The sequence below is a fragment of the Cyclopterus lumpus genome, chromosome 8, assembly GCF_009769545.1.
Source record: "Cyclopterus lumpus isolate fCycLum1 chromosome 8, fCycLum1.pri, whole genome shotgun sequence".
In the NCBI taxonomy this organism is placed as follows: domain Eukaryota; kingdom Metazoa; phylum Chordata; class Actinopteri; order Perciformes; family Cyclopteridae; genus Cyclopterus; species Cyclopterus lumpus.
Genome location: NC_046973.1, coordinates 21602912 through 21625737, shown reverse-complemented (window position 1 = coordinate 21625737; position 22826 = coordinate 21602912). Strand labels below are relative to the sequence as shown.

At 46.3% G+C, this 22826-nt stretch overlaps 1 protein-coding gene across 3 annotated transcripts; it reads right to left on the bottom strand.

Annotated features, from left to right (window-relative positions):
* Positions 1-51: 51 nt before the first annotated feature.
* baiap2l1b (BAR/IMD domain containing adaptor protein 2 like 1b) lies at positions 52-22826 on the bottom strand. 3 transcript variants are annotated; one of them, XM_034539545.1, is made up of 14 exons: positions 22491-22826; positions 20936-21011; positions 20641-20727; positions 15399-15460; positions 14148-14219; positions 13453-13587; positions 9046-9198; positions 8365-8520; positions 7414-7528; positions 6799-7003; positions 4533-4595; positions 3760-3973; positions 970-1016; positions 52-877 (listed from the first exon to the last, which is right to left on the bottom strand). In XM_034539545.1, exons 1-14 carry the CDS (start codon positions 22539-22541, stop codon positions 805-807), a joined length of 1509 nt encoding a protein of 502 aa, XP_034395436.1. In that variant the 5' UTR covers positions 22542-22826; the 3' UTR covers positions 52-804. The 3 variants fall into 3 exon arrangements, with proteins under 3 accessions (XP_034395436.1, XP_034395437.1, XP_034395438.1); XM_034539546.1 differs by lacking the exons at positions 20936-21011; positions 22491-22826 and adding an exon at positions 20826-20934; XM_034539547.1 differs by lacking the exons at positions 15399-15460; positions 20936-21011; positions 22491-22826.

The window sequence follows — 22826 nt, the reverse complement described above, 5'->3', positions numbered from 1 at the left end:
AAAAGAGCAGACACACTTTGTAGACTTGTGCATGATAAAGAAAACGGCAAATTGAAGAAATACATCTTTATTTTTCATACAGCAAATTCTATTAAGATTGTAATGTGGGTCAAAAACAAGTCTACAGACTGTGGTCTTAAAATTGCATGTGCAATGATTAAAGCAGAAATGGTTGCACTGCCAATGTGAAGATGAGGCGGTTGTCCACAGTTTGGAGAACACAACAGTGAACTGATATTTCTTTACAGAAGTTCTGTTTGTGTCCTTAAGGCGAGCGTCCTGTCGAGATGGCAAAGGACTGTTGAACAAGTGTATATACAAGAGGGACCAAGGATTTTTGGAGGGATTTCTGTCCTTGCAGCAACAACATTTTAATAAGGACCTGAAGGAGCAATGCAGAGATCCTCTGAAGTGCGCTCTCCTGCTGTCCTGTGGCAACCGTCAATGAACAAGCAACATCAGCATTAATACGTCGCAGTATTTCCTTTGACCGCTTTCATTCATCCATTTCTCAAGTGTCGGTAAGCATGTGGTCCTTCAAACATCACCACCACAGACGGAGGGACAACATAGGCAAAATATATATCTATATATATCTTAAATATGTGAGCATCTGTTTTGGAAAATAAAACGGTCCCAGAATACTTCAACGTGAGAGTAGCAGTGAGGGGATCCCATTGTTTCGTCTGTGCTGGCCAAGTTCTGCCTGGTTCCAGACCAGTGAAGGCGGAGCGGCACGTCCCCGTCAGATGACGCAGGAAGGCGGACAGGAAGTTGTGGTAATGGAGCGTAAATGTGGACCGATCAGACGACCGGTGCGGAACGGTCGTTGGTGACCGTTGGACGTAGCCGGACTGTGGAGAATGGGTTCCCTCCCCTGTGAAAAGGCAGCAGAGATGAGTGATGAGTGCATGTCTGAGTGGGAGAAAGGAAGGCGCAGCATCTCGGGCGCGTGCTTGTGAGACTCACGCGAGGTAAGCAGGCTGAGGTCTTGTGGTGCCGTTAGGCTGCGCTGCCTGTGGAGAGAAACACAGGTTCACCATCATCAAGTACATCACACACACACACACACACACACACACACACACACACACACACACACACACACACACACACACACACACACACACACACACACACACACACACACACACACACACACACACACACACACACACACACACACACACACACACACACACACACACACACACACACACACACACACACACACACACACACACACACACACACACACACACACACACACACACACACACACACCTCTGGAATCTGGACCTTCTGGAAATTCAAGTCACAATTAACCACAGAAGGTTTTCTTATGACTTTTAGGGCGGGGCTAAACCCTGAAGGTGAGGAGAAATGAGGATATAATTATCCTAATTTCTTCACAGAAATTCAAGTTTCACACAAATGGATTAATTAGGGTCCGAAATCTCCATTTACTTCAAAGTATACTAGTCTATCATACAGGGAGCAGTGAATGACTAAACTAGGGAGTCATTTTGGACACTGTTGCGTAAACTGTTCCCTTTGGCCTTTTCCTCGTTATCAACCTGCAGTACTGCAGAGACTCCACAAGAGGTCAGAGGAGGACAGAGTGACTGACGTCTGTGGACAAAGTGGTTCAGTCTTTAACTTCCTCTCTCATCACTCTCCCTCCCGTTTGCCTCCAGCCTCGAAATGCATTCATTCCTGGGAGTTCTTTTCCTTTCCTCCACGAAAAGCACAGAAACAGTGAAACATTTTTCTTTGCTGGTGCATTACAGGGTAACCCATCCTCTCTCCTCCTCCTCCTCCTCCTCCTCCTCCTCCTCCTCCTCCTCCTCCTCCTCCTCCTCCTCCTCCTCTCCTCTCCTCTCCTCTCCTCTCCTCTCCTCTCCTCTCTCCTCCTCTCTCCTCCTCTCTCCTCCTCTCCTCTCCCCTTTTTTGTCTCTGGACAAACCCACAACAGTGAAAAATAATTTCCAATTAGTTTGACGTGAAGGGAAATCTGTACATATAGCTCTTGTACAGATGATATTTTAGAGTGACTGACTTCCTCCCAGTATCAGTGCAGAGGAAACACACTCTACCACTTGCCCTTACTCAGTTTGTGATGCAGCACACGTATCATACTGACAATAATGCCCATGAATGTTGCAACCAACAAACCCAACAACACAAACATGTGCAGACAGCTTCAGCCGCCCACTCTGAGCATGAATTATGAGTAGTATTACAGAAGTCTATTCTGAGATCTGCGTTTGTGAGGAGTTGAAGCAGCAGAGAACGAACGGAGGATAAACTGAAAGGAGATGCTTGAAGATGGAGACAAAAGTACCGATGTTGAGATTAACAGACAAACAATGACGGGAGAAACTGAAAGGAGGAAGAGAGAGCGGCCGAGAGGGAAGCCGGTATCGGGTTCACCGGGAGTGGAATCCCACCACAAAGCAGAGTCAGTGGTGGAGAGATGTAGACCGGATGTGTGTGCGAGATATATATATATATATATATATATATACATATATATATATATATAAAAGAGAGCGAGAGAGAGACTGTTGTCAGTGTGTTTGGTTGGAAAGCTTCAATAATAAACACTTTTTATAAAGTATATAAATAGCTTCAGGGCATAACAATGGACAACTTGCAGTGACTTCTATCACCCAGAGTGTCAATTCTAGTCCATATGGTAAACTTGTGTATCATTGTACAATATATCTCTTAAGTCTTCCAGCTGTTCGGGAACTGAGTCTCTATTAGATGGGTTATCAGCCACTTGACTGAAGACAGTTTGTGTGAGATGTTCCAAACATTTTGAAACATGGAACTAATAATGTATAAACAAGTGCAACATGTCATCAGAAGTCTCCAGGTAGACTAGAGAAGGGTTATGTGTTCATTAAATGAGGGTACTGCTGACCCAGAGTCAGTTCTCTGTCTCCAGCCCCAACGACCATGAGGAGGAGCAGAGAGAGAGGACCCACATTCCTGAGTGAAGCTTGCATTCGCCAACACAATCCAGATATTTTGTCTTTTTGTCTCCCACACAAAGAATATTTATCTAAATCTATGGTTGGTTACTATGGTGATGTTTCAAAATCCATCCTTCTATGTTCTATAACTGCATGTCCTGTTCAGGGTCACGGGAGCTGGAAAGAACCAACAATGCTTCTTCATGCATTTACACCTATGGATAATTTAATGTCTATAATCCCGACTGGAGGTTTTTACATAAGCAGCAGTTTGAGCAACGTAAACCTCATAAGAAAAAGGTAAACAACACTGTTGTTGTCTTCATGATAAATGAGTCATCCTCCAATATTATCTACAACCTTAGCCTCAAATGAGCCTAATTGCCATGAAAGAAAATAAGCTTAAATCAGCCTTGTATTGTTTGTACAAGCAGAGATTGAAACATAATAACTAGTAGTTAAGTATGTGCCTCACATGCATTTGAAGATATTCACTCCATAGAAGTCGACAGCAAACTCAAACAGTCCCAGAGTGTATCAGGCTGTGGTCACTCACACACACACACACACACACACACACACACACACACACACACACACACACACACACACACACACACACACACACACACACACACACACACACACACACACACACACACACACACACACACACACACACACACACACACACACACACACACACACACACACACACACACACACACACACACACACACACACACACACACACACACACACACACACACACACACACCGTGTGGTGATCTGACGAGGAGGAGGCTGCAGAGGGCGTTGGGGAATGCTGGTGGTTGTAGTTTGTGGCGATGGTGCTGATGTTGTTGACGGCGGTGCGCTGCGAGACGCCACGGTAGTCCGCCGGGGGGAGCACCATGGTCGCCTCGTCGGTCTCCGTGTCCTGATGGTGGAGGTTGACCACACTTCTACTGCGGTACGGGACCCCCGACACACTGTGGAGGAGCAGGCGGGGGGGAAGGGGGGTTACAAATAGATATATGAAGGAAAAGAAAGGATGAAAGATGGAGGTGAAGAAGGTTGTAGGAGAGGGGAAGAATAAAGCCACTTCATCTTCAAGGGCTGTATCTTAAGTTTAGGGTTTGGCTTATAGGCATAATGATAAAAATAAGGTTAGGGGCAAAAACTAAATGCAGTCAGTGGACGGTCCCCAAAAGGACAAAAGGACCAGGATGGTGAATTTATGAGCAAACTGTCTTTTTTAGGGTGTATAAACACTTTAAAGAATACATCCCTCCCACTGCGTTATATAATGCAACACAAAACAAACATCGTTTTAAACGGTTAAAAGATTGAGGAAACAGCAGGAATCAAAGGTTGAGGAACGGGAGAGTCCCCATAAGATTAGAAAGGTTATCACTAACATGAGTAACTAGAGGAAACACTGCCAACAATACAGCTGGCTGCAACACAACACCTGCTGGTGTGTGCGTGTGTGCGTGTGTGTGTGTGTGTGTGTGTGTGTGTGAGAGCTGGAACGTGGAGTCTCCTTACCTGTTGTTATTCACGAGAGGCTCGGAGAGAGCACGGCAGTAGGATGAAGGGAACCAGCCCCTCCTGCAGCACAGACACACAGAAGCCAAGTTAGGGATGGTTACATCCTCCTGACAGGAATCTAAATGATTAGCAACGACTTCCTCCATCTCTGGACCAGAAGATAAAGAAACACACTATTGAGGAGATGCGATGGAGGTCTTACACTTCTCTGTGTCATTGTAGGAACTGTGTGGAGGTCTTACTGTGGGAACTATGGCAGCAAAATGCTCAGGAATGGATGCCTCTGATTTGTAACCAGAGATCAAAGGGTACCATTTCAAATGGCTTTATCTTGATGAAAGTAATCTTCTCCACAGCTACTCTCCCCGGTTGGTCAGGGACGGTTTAGATATAACAAGCAAAGGAAATCAAGGACTTCAATGAATCCTTGTGGAGAAGGTCTCATCTCGATTCGTGTTTGTTTGGAGCTTAAATGAATCTTCGTTTATTAAATGTCAGGCTGCAGAGATCCATGAAGGTAACTGAAGTAAGACTCAAGCAGCCGTGCGTGCCCACGCAAACACACGGTAAAGAAACTTCCTTCAAGACTGCAGGTGCTCCAGCAATCTTTCACCTTGATCTGAATCTTAGTTAAGCTTGAAAACACATTCAAAGGAATGTTCATTCGACTCTCTCAAAAGCTCAGACCAAGGACTGTGTGTCATTGTGCTGGTGTGGCACAAGATTGTTCCTAATCACTAAAAGTACACAAGTGCATACATGTTAATATTTGCACATCTGGCATGGAAAATGGGCGTTACCTTTGTGCACCTGAGATAAAAAAAGACTCCTACTGGAAAATACACGTCACTCAATCTCACTCCTATTAATAGCAGCTTATATTTATCAAAGGAAGAGTTTCCGACTGGAACTCTGAAACAACTTTAATGAATAAAAACCATGTTCAAGGACAACTCGCTCGTGGTGCTAACGTTCACCGGCCGTTTGAATAAGAAGAAAATGTGGTCAAATTCATCCCGGAAAAGTGACCATGATGATTATACACGTCATCATTGGTCCATCACTCAGTGCCTTGCTGACATTCATCCCTCGGTCCATCAACAGTGTGTGTGGGTATCTGAATCTGCCTGGTGTTGCCAGGCAAGTTGCCGGGATACACTATCAAAGCAGATATCAGACAAAAGGGAGAAACCCAGGGAGAGACCTGCGGGACACGCAGCTCGTCTCCTCCGACCAACATGATGACGTAGACGTTTTAAACCTTTTTATTCTCGCCCGGCCTGTCCGCTAAGCAGCATGACCAGACTTTAACTCACTTCCTTTCTTCTCTTGACGGTGATAAGGATCAAACCCGATGAATAATTAACATTTTAAAAACACACTTGTCAGATGTCAGATCAAATCCCTGTTTAAAAAATTAGAATCAGACATCAGAGAAATGGGCAGAGCGGGCTTGGTTGGTGCCCGTCTGTGTGGGAGAGCAGGTGGTACTCTGTGAGCATCCCTCCAGTCCGCTATCCCACATCCCACCCTCAGGCCATACTTTACTTTGATTATCAGTGAGTGTTCCAGCTCGGGCAGCACTCGGTGAGCCTGGAGCTGTGTGAGTGCGTGCACACGGTCAGCATAACAACGTGACGAGGGACCATCTGGCCAGCGATGTCCGACTCTTATCAATCATGTAAGCGATTGGAGGGCGGAGGAACATATTGAAAAACCATCTATGTTGAAGTGTAGGGGGGATTATGGTAAATCCACATATTCTGTGAAGAGAGCTGAAGTATACGTTGGTCACATACATGCACTGCATCACAAATGTACTGTATGAACAGCAGGCCTCTCCTTATTCGTGTAATCTTAGTCTTTACTAACATCCATCCATTTTCAATACCGCTTATCCTCATTAGGGTCACGGGGGCGCTGGAGCCTATCCCAGCTGACATAGGGCGAAGGCAGGGGACACCCTGGACAGGCCGCCAGTCCATCGAGGGCACATGTAGGGACATACAACCATTCACTCTCACATTCACACCTATGGGACATTTAGAGATCAATTAACCTGCAGCATGTCTTTGGACTGTGGGAGGAAGCCGGAGAGCCCGGAGAGAACCCACACTGCCACGGGGAGAACATGCAAACTCCACACAGAAGGACCGCTCCGACCGGGAATCGAACCCGCGGCCCTCTTGCTGTGAGGCGACAGTGCTAGCCACTACACCACCGTGTGAATTTACTAACATATTCAGACAAATGCAACACTCACTTTCCACTCTTCTCCAGCTCGCCGTACATCCAGCCGTCTCTCTCGTCGGGGATGAGCAGGGCGATGACGTCTCCCTCTTCGAAGCTCAGCAGCGTGTTGTTGTTGCCGGCGTTGTGGGGGAAGATGGTGCGCACTCGCGGCCTCTTCACTATATTGTTGAGGCCAGTGGCGACCGACACAGACCTGGCGAGATTGTTCTCCTCGTCTGCGAGTGAGGAAGGAAGAAAAGTGAGGAGCAACAGTTAGCGTACAAGTGGCATCCTAACATGCTCACAAGGACAACGTCATGAGCCATTAGCAATCAACATAAGGGTTCTTAAGATACTTCAATATAAGACACGTATATCAACGTTGTGGTCGCACCAAAAGGGAAAGTCAACAGAATGAATCCTTCTGAATATCTGTAGCACACGACAGCCCATCCAATGCTAAGGTATCTCAGCCAGAGGTGACACACAGACCTACCACCATTTATTATAAACATTTATTTGATACGACCATCCTGAAATACGTATTCTCCAATCCAAGTGAAACAAAGCGCAGGTAAACAGTGTGTAGCACTGCTAAGGGCAGAAGTCACCAAAGAAGACACAAATGAATCCCATGCCATATTACCTATGCTGTTGTTGGTAGTGCTGGTGCCAGTGGTGCTGTGGTTCTCCTGGGTGAACATGTTAGCCAGAGGACTGGTCTGAGCCTTCAGCGGAGGGGCCGGAGGAGTGGACATGTTCTGCCACAAGAACATTAATGAAAGCGTTAGCATGGAAGTACGGTGCCAAGAAAAAAGAACCCTTTGGAACTACCTACATGTTTGCATAAGTCACCGTATTATAGACTAATGTACTCTATGCAAAGTAATAACACAGATAATTGTGCTCTAAACGGCCCTTTGAATACATTTAAATCCTGTGAGACGAGCTGGAGGGAGTAATCAATCCAAGACAACAGTCGAGTTCCTCCTGATCGATGTGATCAACACATTCAGGAAACATCTGCTGCAAAGTTCAACTGGTTACTAAAAACCAAGGGTTCACTTTATGTTTCCAACTTGAAGGTTCAAGCAAATAATTGAATAAACACATCAAAACATGCCGGTGTTTTTATGTTACTATTACTATAAACCACATTGTGTGACCAAGTTATGCAAAAATTCAGGGCGATCCTGCATATCGTCCCTATCTTCACCTTCTATTCCTAGCAGCACTTTGAGTCCTGTAATCTATATTTGACTGTTTAATGATCGCACTAGTGGCTAAACATTAACCGTCAGCATATTTAGAGACGCTTCATTTAACAATCTACTAAAAGTCACCGATCAAACAAACCGTAAGAACAAGAGTCATTCTAACTTGCTATTGTCATAACATATTTTGTTTTTGGTAATCATTTTAAAGAGCCCCTTGATATGCAAAGTGCTCAGGAATCACATCGTCTAACCTGTAAGGATGTAATCGTTTCCCTCATGAATCATTGCTGAGATATTGAGTTGTACCACACAAAGGAGACGGAGCACTTTGAAACAAGGCAGCCCCGTATGGAGCACGAGGACGCGGCCTCCCTTCATACCATGCTGTGCCGGGACGGGGATGGAGAGGGCAGAGGGGTGATGCAGACGGGCGTGCGCAGTCCCTCGATCATGGACATGATGCTGTCGGGCATGTCGGCCGCGTCGTTGCACCGGTCCTGCCAGCTGTTTAGCTTCGCCGTCAGCATGTCTCTGGCCTGTCCAGCAGGGCGTGGACACGAGGAAAGATGTTAACAAAGAAAACACGGTGCACACATTGTCATCACTATGGCAACACGATAGTCTCGAGTTGTTCAATCTAACGTCTTAAATCGTTGAATGTGTTTTCCCGTTGGGTATAATCTGATGACTAGCCTATGTATTACTGTCATTTAACATTTGCCCTCTGCTTTGCTGAGAACTTGTTTTTAAAACTGTATCTAAAAGTGTACATAGTTCCACCTTTATGTACACAATACCACCTTCTGTGTAGTGTTTTTTATATTGTTCTATCTTATTATAGTGTGCTTTTATTTCCTAAACGGTTGACTCTGAGAGGCCTGCACAAGAGTTCCTATGTGTCTGGACTGTTGGTCTATCCAGATGGAAAATAAAAACCTTGAACCTTGAATGTACTTAAGTTAAAAGTCTCGGTGACATATTTGGAGCCACATTAAGTCCCACATAAAGGAGCTTTACGTAGCCTGTGAAGCGTTTATACCATTAAAAGCGTGGCTTTGTACCTTCTCGTGGAAGGAAGCGAACTGGTAGGAGAAGATGCAGTGTTTGTCCACCAGGAAACAGAACCGTCTCTTCTCCTCCAGCAGAGCCTCCTTACAGCCGTCTGCGATGAACAGCTGGATGTCCATCTGACGGCTGGTCAACGTCTCCAGGCACTGACAACAAACACAATTCAAGATTAGAATAATAATATAATGAGCAAATATGAATGGATTGAAATCCATTCATATGTCTTTTGTTATCCGCTCACTGACAAACTACCATCTTTAATAGATCATCTTATCTTCCCCAGCACACGGTCTGAAGCCATCTGGTCCCTTTCACTGCACATCTGTACACAAACCCAACTGGGAAACCGATATGCAAGGAGCAGGCTTCCTTTCTAAATGTCCTAATCTCTCTCTCGCAGGGGCAACGGTATTATTAGACTACAGTTCACTGCATTGACAGATTGAGCAACAGGAGGAAAGGTAGGGAGGGGATGTGTTATCGACACCGACAGCCTGGGATCATAAAAAAAAAGGATTTTTGACTAGTGTGTGTCCTTGTGCATGCATGTGAAAATAAATGCACACTGCCTTTAACTTATCATCTTGGTTTATTTGATATCATCATTTTGTGAGGAAGAATGAACACAATGCTGGTTGTGCTTTCAGAAAAAAGGAACACACATAATGGATTGTATTATATATATATATATAACCAGGGCTAATATTACCTACATATAATCATTATGTGGCTCATAAAATGCATTAGTATGATTTTCTAACCAATCGTTAACATACCACATATTAAACTCTTCTCAAAAAGAGTCCCTGCACCTCTTTAACATCATCTTTTGTCCTTGATTCCCGTTTAAAGCTACACCTGAGATGTCGTCATCCCTATCCAAGTGCCTGGAATTGCCCCGCCCATAACGGTTGTTGATACAAAGGCACACGCCCTCTCTATTCAGCTTTTACAACTGTCCTCTTCTGATAAAGCCTTAAATCGTCGAGGGCTTTATTTACCAGGAAGCTGTGGTGGGTTTATGCCCGGAAACATGGACATGTGCCAGCCACTTGGTAGGAGAACGTTGGTTAGTTCACCCAAATTAATGTGAACTGCAAAAATAAGTCATTAAATAATCATTAAAATGCTTAATTCCTATTTAATCACCTAATCAAAATGTTTGTAGAAATGTTCCTCTGGGTGCCCTCATAACTCAAACAATACTACTGAACTATTTCTAGATAAAGTAGGAAAAAAACATGACCTTATGCACACCTGTGTGTGCATTCAGCGGTGACATCATCCTTGTCCAAACAGTGATGTCTGTGAATCTGTCCGTCTCTCTAATTCCAGGAAGTCCTGACATGAACTTCTCCTTTTAGAGTTGCTGATATCTCCGACAGCCAGAGTCATAAAACGAGGTTCTCTGCGGCTACACGTCAACAAACCAGGACATGCACAATCTGAAGAAAACACACACATCCCATGATCTCATCTCTTTAAAGAACATAATGTGTAACCCCCAAGTCAGACTGGGTTTATGAGGACCACAGAGACTCACTGGAAACCTTAACTGGCCTTAAATGTTTTCCAAAACTAATCGAAAGCATAGTTATGCTTTGCCGACTTCCCCAAAAAAATCCTTGCAAAGAGGAGCTCGGATGAACAGTCGTATATATGCTTCTTTGTGCATGTGTGCGTCTCCTCTTATCAGTGAGCATGCGGGTGGAGCAGAGAGGAAGGCATGCGGGTGGAGCAGAGAGGATGGCATGCGGGTGGAGCAGAGAGGATGGCATGCGGGTGGAGACAGAGTAGATGGCATGCGGGTGGAGCAGAGAGGATGGCATGCGGGTGGAGACAGAGAAGATGGCATGCGGGTGGAGCAGAGAGGAAGGCATGCGGGTGGAGACAGAGAAGATGGCATGCGGGTGGAGCAGAGAGGAAGGCATGCGGGTGGAGACAGAGAAGATGGCATGCGGGTGGAGCAGAGAGGAAGGCATGCGGGTGGAGCAGAGAGGATGGTATGCGGGTGGAGCAGAGAGGAAGGCATGCGGGTGGAGCAGAGAGGATGGCATGCGGGTGGAGCAGAGAAGATGGCATGCGGGTGGAGACAGAGAGGATGGCATGCGGGTGGAGACAGAGTAGAAGGCATGCGGGTGGAGCAGAGAGGATGGCATGCGGGTGGAGACAGAGAGGATGGCATGCAGGTGGAGACAGAGTAGAAGGCATGCGGGTGGAGCAGAGAGGATGGCATGCGGGTGGAGCAGAGAGGAAGGCATGCGGGTGGAGCAGAGAAGATGGCATGCGGTTGGAGACAGAGTAGAAGGCATGCGGGTGGAGCAGAGAGGAAGGCATGCGGGTGGAGCAGAGAAGATGGCATGCGGGTGGAGACAGAGAGGATGGCATGCGGGTGGAGCAGAGAGGATGGCATGCGGGTGGAGACAGAGTAGATGGCATGCGGGTGGAGACAGAGAGGATGGCATGCGGGTGGAGACAGAGAGGATGGCATGCGGGTGGAGCAGAGAGGATGGCATGCGGGTGGAGACAGAGAGGATGGCATGCGGGTGGAGCAGAGAGGAAGGCATGCGGGTGGAGACAGAGAAGATGGCATGCGGGTGGAGCAGAGAGGAAGGCATGCGGGTGGAGACAGAGAAGATGGCATGCGGGTGGAGCAGAGAGGAAGGCATGCGGGTGGAGCAGAGAAGATGGCATGCGGGTGGAGACAGAGAGGATGGCATGCGGGTGGAGACAGAGAGGATGGCATGCGGGTGGAGCAGAGAGGATGGCATGCGGGTGGAGACAGAGTAGATGGCATGCGGGTGGAGACAGAGAGGATGGCATGCGGGTGGAGACAGAGAGGATGGCATGCGGGTGGAGCAGAGAGGATGGCATGCGGGTGGAGACAGAGAGGATGGCATGCGGGTGGAGCAGAGAGGAAGGCATGCGGGTGGAGACAGAGAAGATGGCATGCGGGTGGAGCAGAGAGGAAGGCATGCGGGTGGAAACAGAGAAGATGGCATGCGGGTGGAGCAGAGAGGAAGGCATGCGGGTGGAGCAGAGAGGATGGCATGCGGGTGGAGCAGAGAGGATGGTATGCGGGTGGAGCAGAGAGGAAGGCATGCGGGTGGAGCAGAGAGGATGGCATGCGGGTGGAGCAGAGAAGATGGCATGCGGGTGGAGACAGAGAGGATGGCATGCGGGTGGAGCAGAGAGGATGGCATGCGGGTGGAGACAGAGTAGAAGGCATGCGGGTGGAGCAGAGAGGATGGCATGCGGGTGGAGACAGAGAGGATGGCATGCGGGTGGAGCAGAGAGGATGGCATGCAGGTGGAGACAGAGTAGAAGGCATGCGGGTGGAGCAGAGAGGATGGCATGCGGGTGGAGACAGAGTAGAAGGCATGCGGGTGGAGCAGAGAGGAAGGCATGCGGGTGGAGCAGAGAAGATGGCATGCGGGTGGAGACAGAGAGGATGGCATGCGGGTGGAGACAGAGAGGATGGCATGCGGGTGGAGCAGAGAGGATGGCATGCAGGTGGAGACAGAGTAGAAGGCATGCGGGTGGAGCAGAGAGGATGGCATGCGGGTGGAGACAGAGTAGAAGGCATGCGGGTGGAGACAGAGTAGAAGGCATGCGGGTGGAGCAGAGAGGAAGGCATGCGGGTGGAGCAGAGAAGATGGCATGCGGGTGGAGCAGAGAGGATGGCATGCGGGTGGAGACAGAGTAGAAGGCATGCGGGTGGAGCAGAGAGGATGGCATGCGGGTGGAGCAGAGAGGATGGCATGCGGGTGGAGACAGAGAGGATGGCATGCGGGTGGAGCAGAGAGGAAGGCATGCGGGTGGAGACAGAGAGGAAGGCATGCGGGTGGAGACAGAGAGGATGGCATGCGGGTGGAGCAGAGAGGATGGCATGCGGGTGGAGACAGAGAGGATGGCATGCGGGTGGAGCAGAGAGGATGGCATGCGGGTGGAGCAGAGAGGATGGCATGCGGGTGGAGCAGAGAGGAAGGCATGCGGGTGGAGACAGAGAGGAAGGCATGCGGGTGGAGACAGAGAGGATGGCATGCGGGTGGAGCAGAGAGGATGGCATGCGGGTGGAGACAGAGAGGATGGCATGCGGGTGGAGCAGAGAGGATGGCATGCGGGTGGAGCAGAGAGGAAGGCATGCGGGTGGAGCAGAGAGGAAGGCATGCGGGTGGAGACAGAGAGGATGGCATGCGGGTGGAGCAGAGAGGAAGGCATGCGGGTGGAGCAGAGAGGAAGGCATGCGGTGTTGGTGGAGCGGACAAAAGAAGACAGACTACTGTTACGCTGTCGTTGACGCGTCTCGGTTTGCGAACGAGTGCGTTTTGTGTGTAATTCTGTCTGCGTGCATTTGAACATGCAGAGCGCGCGATGCGTCACGTGTGCCTCCGTCTCACCTCGCTCTCCTTGTTCTCGTACTTGTTGGCGTTCTTGCCTTGGCTCTTCCTCCTCAGCTTCTTCAGGTCCGACTGGGATCTCTCCAGAGAGTCCTGCTTCATCTTGTGCTCAATCTGGTACCTCTTGAACGTGGCCTGCAGCAGAGGAAAGAGGAAACCCACGTGAATGCAGACCCGCCGACCCGATGTCCATCAAACGCCAGGAATAACCGGCTCAATTTCAATTCAGTGGAGTAAAGTTAAGTCCATATCTCATTTTGAAGTCATCACTAGACATAACATCATGTTTCACATTATTATTATTATACAAGTGAGGCTTTATAGAATAATTTATCTTAGTGTGAAATTGGTTCCATCTGCCATTTGAAGACACATTTAACGTTAAGACAGTAATAACTTAAATATGTCTTGACTTTGTTTCGTGATGGTAAATACGTGTTGCGTAATAACTCCTATTTGGGCATGAAGTAACCACGTCAGCAGTCATAATGACAGAAAATTATAGCACCGATTGGCTGCCCAGGATCAGAGTGCCAATGAAACCCTCATATTATTGAGTTTTCATCCAACTGCTCATGATCAAACTATCAATAATCAAATGTTTTAAACTGAAGCCCTTGATTTACAGTCAAAAACACAACAAAACATACTTTTATAGGGCAGTGCGTGTTCTCATGAGGGGGAAGGACACTTACTGTCATGTATTTGACATCCATGTCAGTCTTTCTCTCCAGCTCGGATATTATCTCCCTGTGGAACCTCTTAAACTTCAGGAGGAGGAGGCACCAGAGAGAAGAGAGGGGAAGAAGATGATTTAAACTTGATGAGGATGAAGTGCTGTGAGTGTCTCAAAGAGAGAAAAGTAGGTTCAGAGAGTATCTGTGCGAGTGTGCGGGCGTAGAGCCAAGTCCGAGGTTGCGCTTATGAATGAGTCAGACACTAAGCGTGGGAATGCCCACAGACTTCTTTCCTTTTCTCTCCCGTTAGTGTGAGGGTGTTGGAGTGGACCACCGAATTAGGAGACCCCATTACTGAACACACACACACACACACACACACACACACACACACACACACACACACACCCCCTCATCGAAGCCTCTGGAAGGTTTTTCTCTCTGAGCCGACTTGATGCTGTGACTCACTGGAGTCCATTAACAAGTCAACCCACTCACTGATGCTGTTAGCAACAACGTCTCAGAGGAGTGCCTCAGATTTAACAGGTTATTTTCAAACTCTGGCATTATGTATTTTCCCAAACAAATCGCTCGTGCAGTAAAGATCGCGTGGGGCGGGGACAGTGTTTAAAAGACCAATTATTGTGGTATAATGATGAAACTATTTATCAATCCGTGGACCATCAGTTATCCGTTTATTTGTCATTTATCCAAAGAAAATGTCAAACATTTCAAACAATGTGACATTTTGCAGCATTCTGTCGACCTCATATCATCACAAACCTTTTGAGTTTTTAACTTTCTGAACTTCTCATAACCATCTGACCGCTATCTTAACACAGACAACAAAGCAACTAAAAGATGAATGAATAATGACAATAACAGTGTTTACTCTGTTGTAAGCATGAACCTGAATTAGGCTGCAGCTGCTCCAGCTGGTGCTTTCCAGAGGCATGTTGAGGCCTGCCCCCTGTTCTCAACAAGGAAGGAAACCAACAAGTGCTCCTACAACCCAAACCTGTTGTTTCCTCATCAGACCGACATGCCGGTCCAAGTGGGCGGGGAAGGAGAGAAAGCACCTGGCTGACTGTGTCATTAAATGGCGCTTAGCGGCTTGAGGCTTTACTTGCGCTTGTCTCGAGTAACAGTTTCAGAGAGTGACCGAAAAGAGTGCGTTCTGGTGAGGCAACGCAATTAGTGAGAACTTATGTTACACAGGAATTTTTCAGGAAGATTGCGCGCAAGCACAAAAACATATCCAGCACTCACATTTTCTTCCAGCTCAAGATGAACCTTTCTGTGGACCTCTGAGATGTCCATGAGCACTACACCTGTCACACGGAGAGCAGAGGAGCAGGAGAAAGACATGGATACTGATTATATATGAATATGTAAACATTATATAGACACGTCAGAAGATGGATAGGCTGGCAGTAACCTCATCGTTTGCTTTCTGAGCATAAATACACTGAGTGTACAATGACAATAAACACAATGTAAACATAATATGTACAGTTTATGATGAGCGTCGCTGAGAAACGATGTGTGTCACTTTTAAAACCATATATATATATATATATATATATATAATCTGCTACAGATTATGTTACAAAGGTTTTCCATCACTGAAATGAAAAATGTTTTAGGTAATAAAAAGGAGCTCAGGTGGCGGAAAGCCATAGAATACGACATTCTGCCGTTGCATGTTGCTCACGAGGGCAATCAAATTAGGATTATGGAGCATTATGAGGAAAATTATAATTACATTTCCTAATGACCTCCCCACAGTACACACCTTTAGTGATCATAAAAACACCCCAAAAATGAATTTGTAAATGAAAACAAACAAATAAATACCTTCAAAACCACTAAATAATGGAAACAGTAAACTTATGTGTCACTGCGTTGCAGCATTATGAGCCAGATGGTCTTCATTCCGACTGTCTGTTGTTAACATATCGTCTGTGGCCTGGATAGCACTTCTCCCAGATTGAAAAGGTGTGTGTGTGTGTGTGTGTGTGTGTCTTGACCGACACCATTTTTTAACACCCCTCAGAAGACTATGAAGGAACAATGTGTGTGTTTGCAAAGATGTGTGTGGGCCAACGACTCTGATGGAGGCTTTGAAGAGAAAGACTGATGGAGAATCAACACACTACACTTATCATTACAGAAAGTGAATGAACTCTTTCTGTGTGTCAGTGGGACGCGTGACAAAAGGATGACTCTCTCTCTCAGCGGGATCATCATGTGACGTCTAGATATAAAAGCAGGATGCAAATGTTCAGAATGGAAACTTGAGACCGGATGTTATGTATTCTTCCCGCAGTGAGCTTTTCCCCATAAGAGTTTCATTTCTGTGTGGTGAAAAAATGTCACGACAAAAAAAGAAAACATTCTTCAGTAGCCAACCGAGTGTACTGCAGAGAGGGATGTAACCTTGAGCCGATGCTCAAAGCCACATTTTACACAGTGGCTTCTGATTCAAAACTAGCTACTTTGTATATGAATAGAAGACCTGGGCCATCTCATAGTGACTCAGTGAATAAATAAGTCTTTAGTCATTCAATAAATCCATGTTTGTAGATGCTGTGTAGGCCAACATTGCACCATATGTGAAAAGGAGTCATCCACCTCACCTTGCTAAAGATTAAAACACGGGGACAGCTGTCCTTGTGCCTTGGCAGTAATTATTTCTGTTAAAATTCAATAAATCAACCCATCGATATAAAATCATATCTTCTTTTTCTCAACAGCGTTCTCAAACCCCCGACTGACATTCGACCGGCTGCTAGTCTGATGCACCACTGAGTCCTGTTGGTTGTAACACGGCCCTTCCCCACTCGGTCTCTCACTGCCACACCTTGGCGCCGTCTCTCAGAATATAGATGGAATGAAACTGGATAGTTTGCTGTATGCAAGTAATACTGAAGTGGAGATTTCTGGGTCAGAGCGTGAGATTAAGTTCATTACTCAGAAGGACGCTGTGCTCACTACCCAGGACTGAAGGCCTGACACATCTGACCTTAAAGTTTCCTTATCTTCCATTAAACACAATGCAATCTTAGAAACGTCCCGAGGTGTGGTGGAGAGTCAAATACCTGACAGACTGGTTTATTCGTTGGCCCCAAAGTGAGTCATCAACATATCTGAACAATGAAATCAATGCAAGCGTTTTGACACAAAGCTACAGTAACGTCACAGTAAAAAACAGCAGTTCACACTCATTTGTTTATTGTTGTCACGGCTGGTGCAAAACGTTGCCGAGCAACAGGCGCTCTCGACCGAGCGAGTTGCGAGGGCAAAAGCATGACATGATGTGGATTACACCGCCAGCAATGCATCCACCGCCATTAGCTAACCGAGCCGATAAACCCACAGCACAGACCTGTTCACCGGGCCGTGAATGAGTCTGAGTCCGGGCTCACTCGCTGTGCTTCCTGGAGCCGTTTTCCATCTACATTACGGGGCTGACAGCTGTTAATCACAGACGGGAGCGTCTGCAACTCGGCAAGTTAAGTGCCTGAAGTTGAACTTTTCACTCTCATGAGCCAGACAGTATGCGAAGAGGTTGATGGTCGGAGACCGAGCCGTGGCTATACTGGTTCCTCTGTTCCTCCAGTGATGTGAACAGAACAGCTACAGTAAGCGCTGGTGTCCTTTAAAGCATGTAGGCGACGCCATTGAACACTACCGAGTGGTTTAAGTCAGATGACCTCGCCTCAGGTGAAGGCGTAAATCATGAGAAAACATGTCACACAGCACGTGACACAAAGAGGAAAGACGGGTCATGCTCTTCATTATGAACGCAGGCTGCGATTGCAACAGTTTAAACAAAATTAAGAAATGTTATCAACTTCATTCTCGAGCCATGAGCTGTGTAGCTACTGCGGGGCAGTGATGACGCAGAAGAAATACAGTAAAATAAAGTCTGTTCGCTTCAACAGAACCGAACGTGTGCAAAACATAGAAAGAGGAACAAAGAACACGTCGAGCTGATTTTGTAAACACCACGTCGCTGGTAGCATGCAAAGCGGCCCACAGTTCTTCCACTGTTTTTGACTGTGGGAACAATAATCCTGGCATGGGAGAGAGCCACCTGACACAGCATGCAAACATGCTTGGATTATGTAAAGTGGGCCTGAAGCCATTTGATCGTGTGTGTGTGTGTGTGTGTGTCTCTAAAGTAAAAAGACAAGACTGGATGGGGTTCAATTCCCTGCGGATAACACAATGCTCCAACATCCTGGAGTATTCAGATCGTAATTCTTGCTCCTGGCTTGACCAGCGAAGGAAACAGTGAGATGCCTGAGTGCTTGAATGAAAGAGCTGTTGACATTTGAACTCTGGCAGAGGAGGAGGAGGACTAAAGGAATTAGAGGAAGAAGGTAGGATGATGAGGTGCACCGGTCCTCCAATGCCTCTCAAGAGTATCTGGTTTCCGGCTGGCTACGCGTCACTGGAGCTCAGGTTTCTGACGGGGCAGCTTCACTACATCCGAGTCCACAAGGTGTAGATATTCTTTGTGAAACACCTCATGTTTCTAGCAAGGAATTCTGCTTCCTTATAATTCCTATAGTTGCCTTGAACAACACCTTGAAAAGGTCTCTTCCATGCTGGCCGGTCATAGAGACGTGTGGTGCAGACTCCGGTTACAATGCATTAAAGGCTCATTAGTCTGTCGTGCGTCTTTAATCACCCGCTGCTCTGCATAATCCTCCATAACGATCATACAGGGATTAGTGGGCACTGAGAGACTTCACCGAACAATAAAACTGGTTTCTAATGTTATGTCCACGTCATCCCTCGGACTTATCAATTCTGGTTGTAAGTTTTTTTTAAAAGAGGAATTGATGCGTTTATTTTGAATAGTAACACGGGTGGTTTGTTTCATCTCTCAGATGGACACTGATAATATCCAGCAGTTTGTTTCCTCTTCACTTCCTATTACAGGAAGCATCATCCAAGAGGCCACAAGAGGACCTAGTTTACTGTAGACGCTCTAAAAAAAGCCCTCTCAGAAAGAACCAACAGCATTGTTTGCATACATGTGGACACTTAATCCAGAATAGCTTTCTTTACGCAATTTGGTTGTTTTGGGGTAAATAGAATAATAAAATAGAAGGCAAGGCGTCATGACATGCTGACGTGCATCACCTGCAATCGAGTTCATTTTATGACCTACAGATGACACGCATCGGTGTTTCTGCCAAGTCATCATGTTTACGTGGAGAGGATATTATTTATTTCTACAGTGTGATCACAGACTGTAACTGAACATTGAGATTTAATTTGATTATCAAATGACGTCACGTCTCACTTGTCCATATTCTCATATGCTGCAGACACTCAAGTCTTCGTAGCAGAAACTACGACTTGCTGAACAGATGGAGGGACGGAAAGCTGTGATGTGGATTTATAGGCACACTGTTTTGCACAATGTGTCACAAGTAGAATCTGGAATTAATCTGACCAGCCACATTTCTTCACTAAGAAGGAGATTACAAATTGTTACCCTTCAAGTATTCAGGAAAGTTTCATGTTTTTTGGCTGTAGATGTACCAGAAGAACATCAGGTGTCTCTTCCCGTTGTGCTGCTGAATTGAATTAATAATCCTCAGGGGAGCTGAGAGACATACCGTGGTTTTATCAAAGTGTGCCACTAGTGGCAGCGAGTTAGGAAGCCAGACATCTTTGGACTACAGATGAGCTCGTGGGAACTGAAGCCTGGGGAGTTGGTTCGAAGCAAACAAACCCTGCGCTACAGTGTATTGAGCTCACCGCACGCACATCCATCCCAAGCGTCACGCTGGCAATAATCAAAGGTTAACTGCTGCTGTCTTCAAGCTACACTGGCCCACTGGCTTGTGCGGCTCAATAATGAAACAAAAACCGGGACAATAATTTGACGAAGAATTAGCAGCCTTTAACTGACGAGTGTTTGTAGATTAAGTTTATTACTTTGCATGGATCTCTCGCTGTGCTGAATATCAAGATAATTGTTTCTTTATGAGACTCAGCGCAGCCTTGAGGTCCTTATTGCAGGTTCCTCCGAGCAGGCGGAAGAAAAAGCTGCCCAGGTTTGGCTATCGGGACTTTTTGGGAATTTGCTTACCTGCACGATGAGCTCAAGCTGGCAGCGTTGTAAAACAATGACGGGAGGATTTATATTACCTTTATCTTGCGTTTATTACCGTTTACCTCATCGATTAGTCTTTTACTTTTTACGATTGTGAAACGCTGCTATGAAAACACTAACACATTTTACAGCTGCATTTACATAAAGGGTAGAATGAGGAACTGTTGACGTCTGATGTCTAGAAGAAGTGATCCAGACAATGCCCTCTATAAATAGACCTACTCTGTATAAATGCAGCCCTGGAAACCAACGTGAAACGCCTCCGGGTCCTACGTGAGACCAACAGCTGTTTCAGGTAAGAACTATATCCACTCTGCAGATGTCCTGCAGTAGCTGTAGGGATGCCGAGGACAGGGCAACATGGAGACTTACCCAATTCTCTGGAGACAGGAGACACTGCAGCATTCTCCCCAATCTTAGACATTGCATCAAAATACAACTTTCCCGCCAGGATCATTGCTGGGAAAACGATAGAATGACATTAATGTTACATTGGCTCCTTAAAGCATGTTGAAGACCATTGAACAACAACCTAAATATTCTCTATAAAGGTATACCTGGACCCCAGAAAAGGCCTGTATTGTCCTCTCCATCTTCTAGTTACAAGCATTAGTTTTTCTAAACTCTGAGTTCCTGTGAAGGTGTAATCATGTAGGCACATGCTCACCAGCCACGGCTTTCTCATAGTTCTTTCCCAGGTTCACCAGATTCCTCAGTCCCGGGTTGAACTGGTCCATTACACTCTGGGTGGGTGGAGACGAGCGAGACAGACAGTTAGTCATGATTTCATTCAAGGTTATAATTGTTATGCTAGTGTCACGCTGCTGACTCAGCGGGTGGGTGACGGTCCAACCTGACCGAGTGACATCAGACGTGAACACGGACACACACCCTGTTGACTTTGACCTATGACCTTCAGGCAAAAATGAATTACATGCTAGGCAAGCAGCAGCTTAACAAATGGACGTCAATACAAAAACAAAAGAATGAGGAAGAATAAAAGAATAAAATAATGCTAATGAGAGGAAACAGATAAGACACATTAGAAGAAAAGAAGATTTTTCCGACAAATCATTTTGGGTGTTTTACATATAAAGAACATCCAGAAAGTGGGACTATCGTCAGTAATGACTTCTTAGACTCTTGTCTGTTATCGAGCCGTTGGTTCTCCATGTCACACATCGTGATGTTGTCTTAGGTTCACACCCAAGACCAGAATCCAGGAAATGGTTAAACTTTGGTGATCCACCTCAAGTCACTCCTGATTCAGACCTTTGTCAATAAGTGACACATAAGCTGTCCATCTCAGTATAGAAAAGTTAACCGTTGATCCCCTTGTTTCATAAATTATGAAATATACACAAAAATCTTTTGGCTACACAATTTCCCACAAACTCGCTGCACCACTCAGGTAAACATACGGCTCCTGTTGATTATAGCAGCGAGCCGGAGGTGATGGCTGCGAGGAGCTCGCTGTATAATCTTACCTCACAACTCACTCAGCCAGCTAAATTATTAAACCTTAAACCGAGTCTTCTTCGTGCATTTCATCACACCGAGGAGCTGTGGAGGCTGTCCTGAGAGGAGGCCAGCGGGTCAAAGCTACTCCAGAAGGCCAAGTACCCTCACATCCATTCATGCATGGTCTTTTTACTCATTGGTCAGATTTCTCTTTTAACCCTCATTAAACCACAAAAAGTACTCCGCAAAAAGCAACTGACAATTGATTATGTTTTGAGGGACACTTCCCCCAACAGAGCAAGTCAAAGCATCCACTTATCTTTAGAGTATAAACTCAAGTCCATTCCTGGATGCCACAGATGCCAGAGAACACTAAGGAGCCCTTCACATGATGCTGATCAACCGAGGAGGAAACGGAACTCTTAGGGTGGATCTATTTTCTTCAAACCAGTGGTCCAAACTCACTAATGGGCTGTTGAAGCCACTCCAAGTAAGATCAGTTGATGACTGAACAACTCAACAGCCAACGTGTTGAACGTTCAAACCTATCATGAGATATTATCACCAGATGCATATTAGCCAAACAAGCAGGTACAGAGTCCCGGTCCAGGCTCCCTCACTCTTTTCCTGCACTCTTAGTGAACACTTTAATATTCAACCAGCCGTTTAAACTCCTCCAGCTGGTAACCGTGAACGTTGAACGGTGTTTGAAGAGAGGACGAGGTTGGAGTCTCACCTGTTGTCCCCCACCAGGTACCCACCTTGTATGTGCTCTCGGTGAGCTTGTTCACCTCCTCCGCGCTCCTCGACATGTTTCACTTAGATCCTCTACACCCGATTACGAATAAAAAACTATATATATAAATAATATATATATACAACTAAAACGACGTCAAAAAAAAAAAATCCAACAGGGAAAAGTGACCAACACCTAGGGACACATGCAACTCCTCATATCCAGCAGGAGACGCGACGCACACATGCCGACACAAAAGATCAAAGCTGAGCGCGAGACACGAAGGAGATCCGCTGCGCGTGAGCACGAAGAACACGGAGCGGTGAGTTCAGAGGAGGGCGGGCAGGCCCGTGGAGGTGGG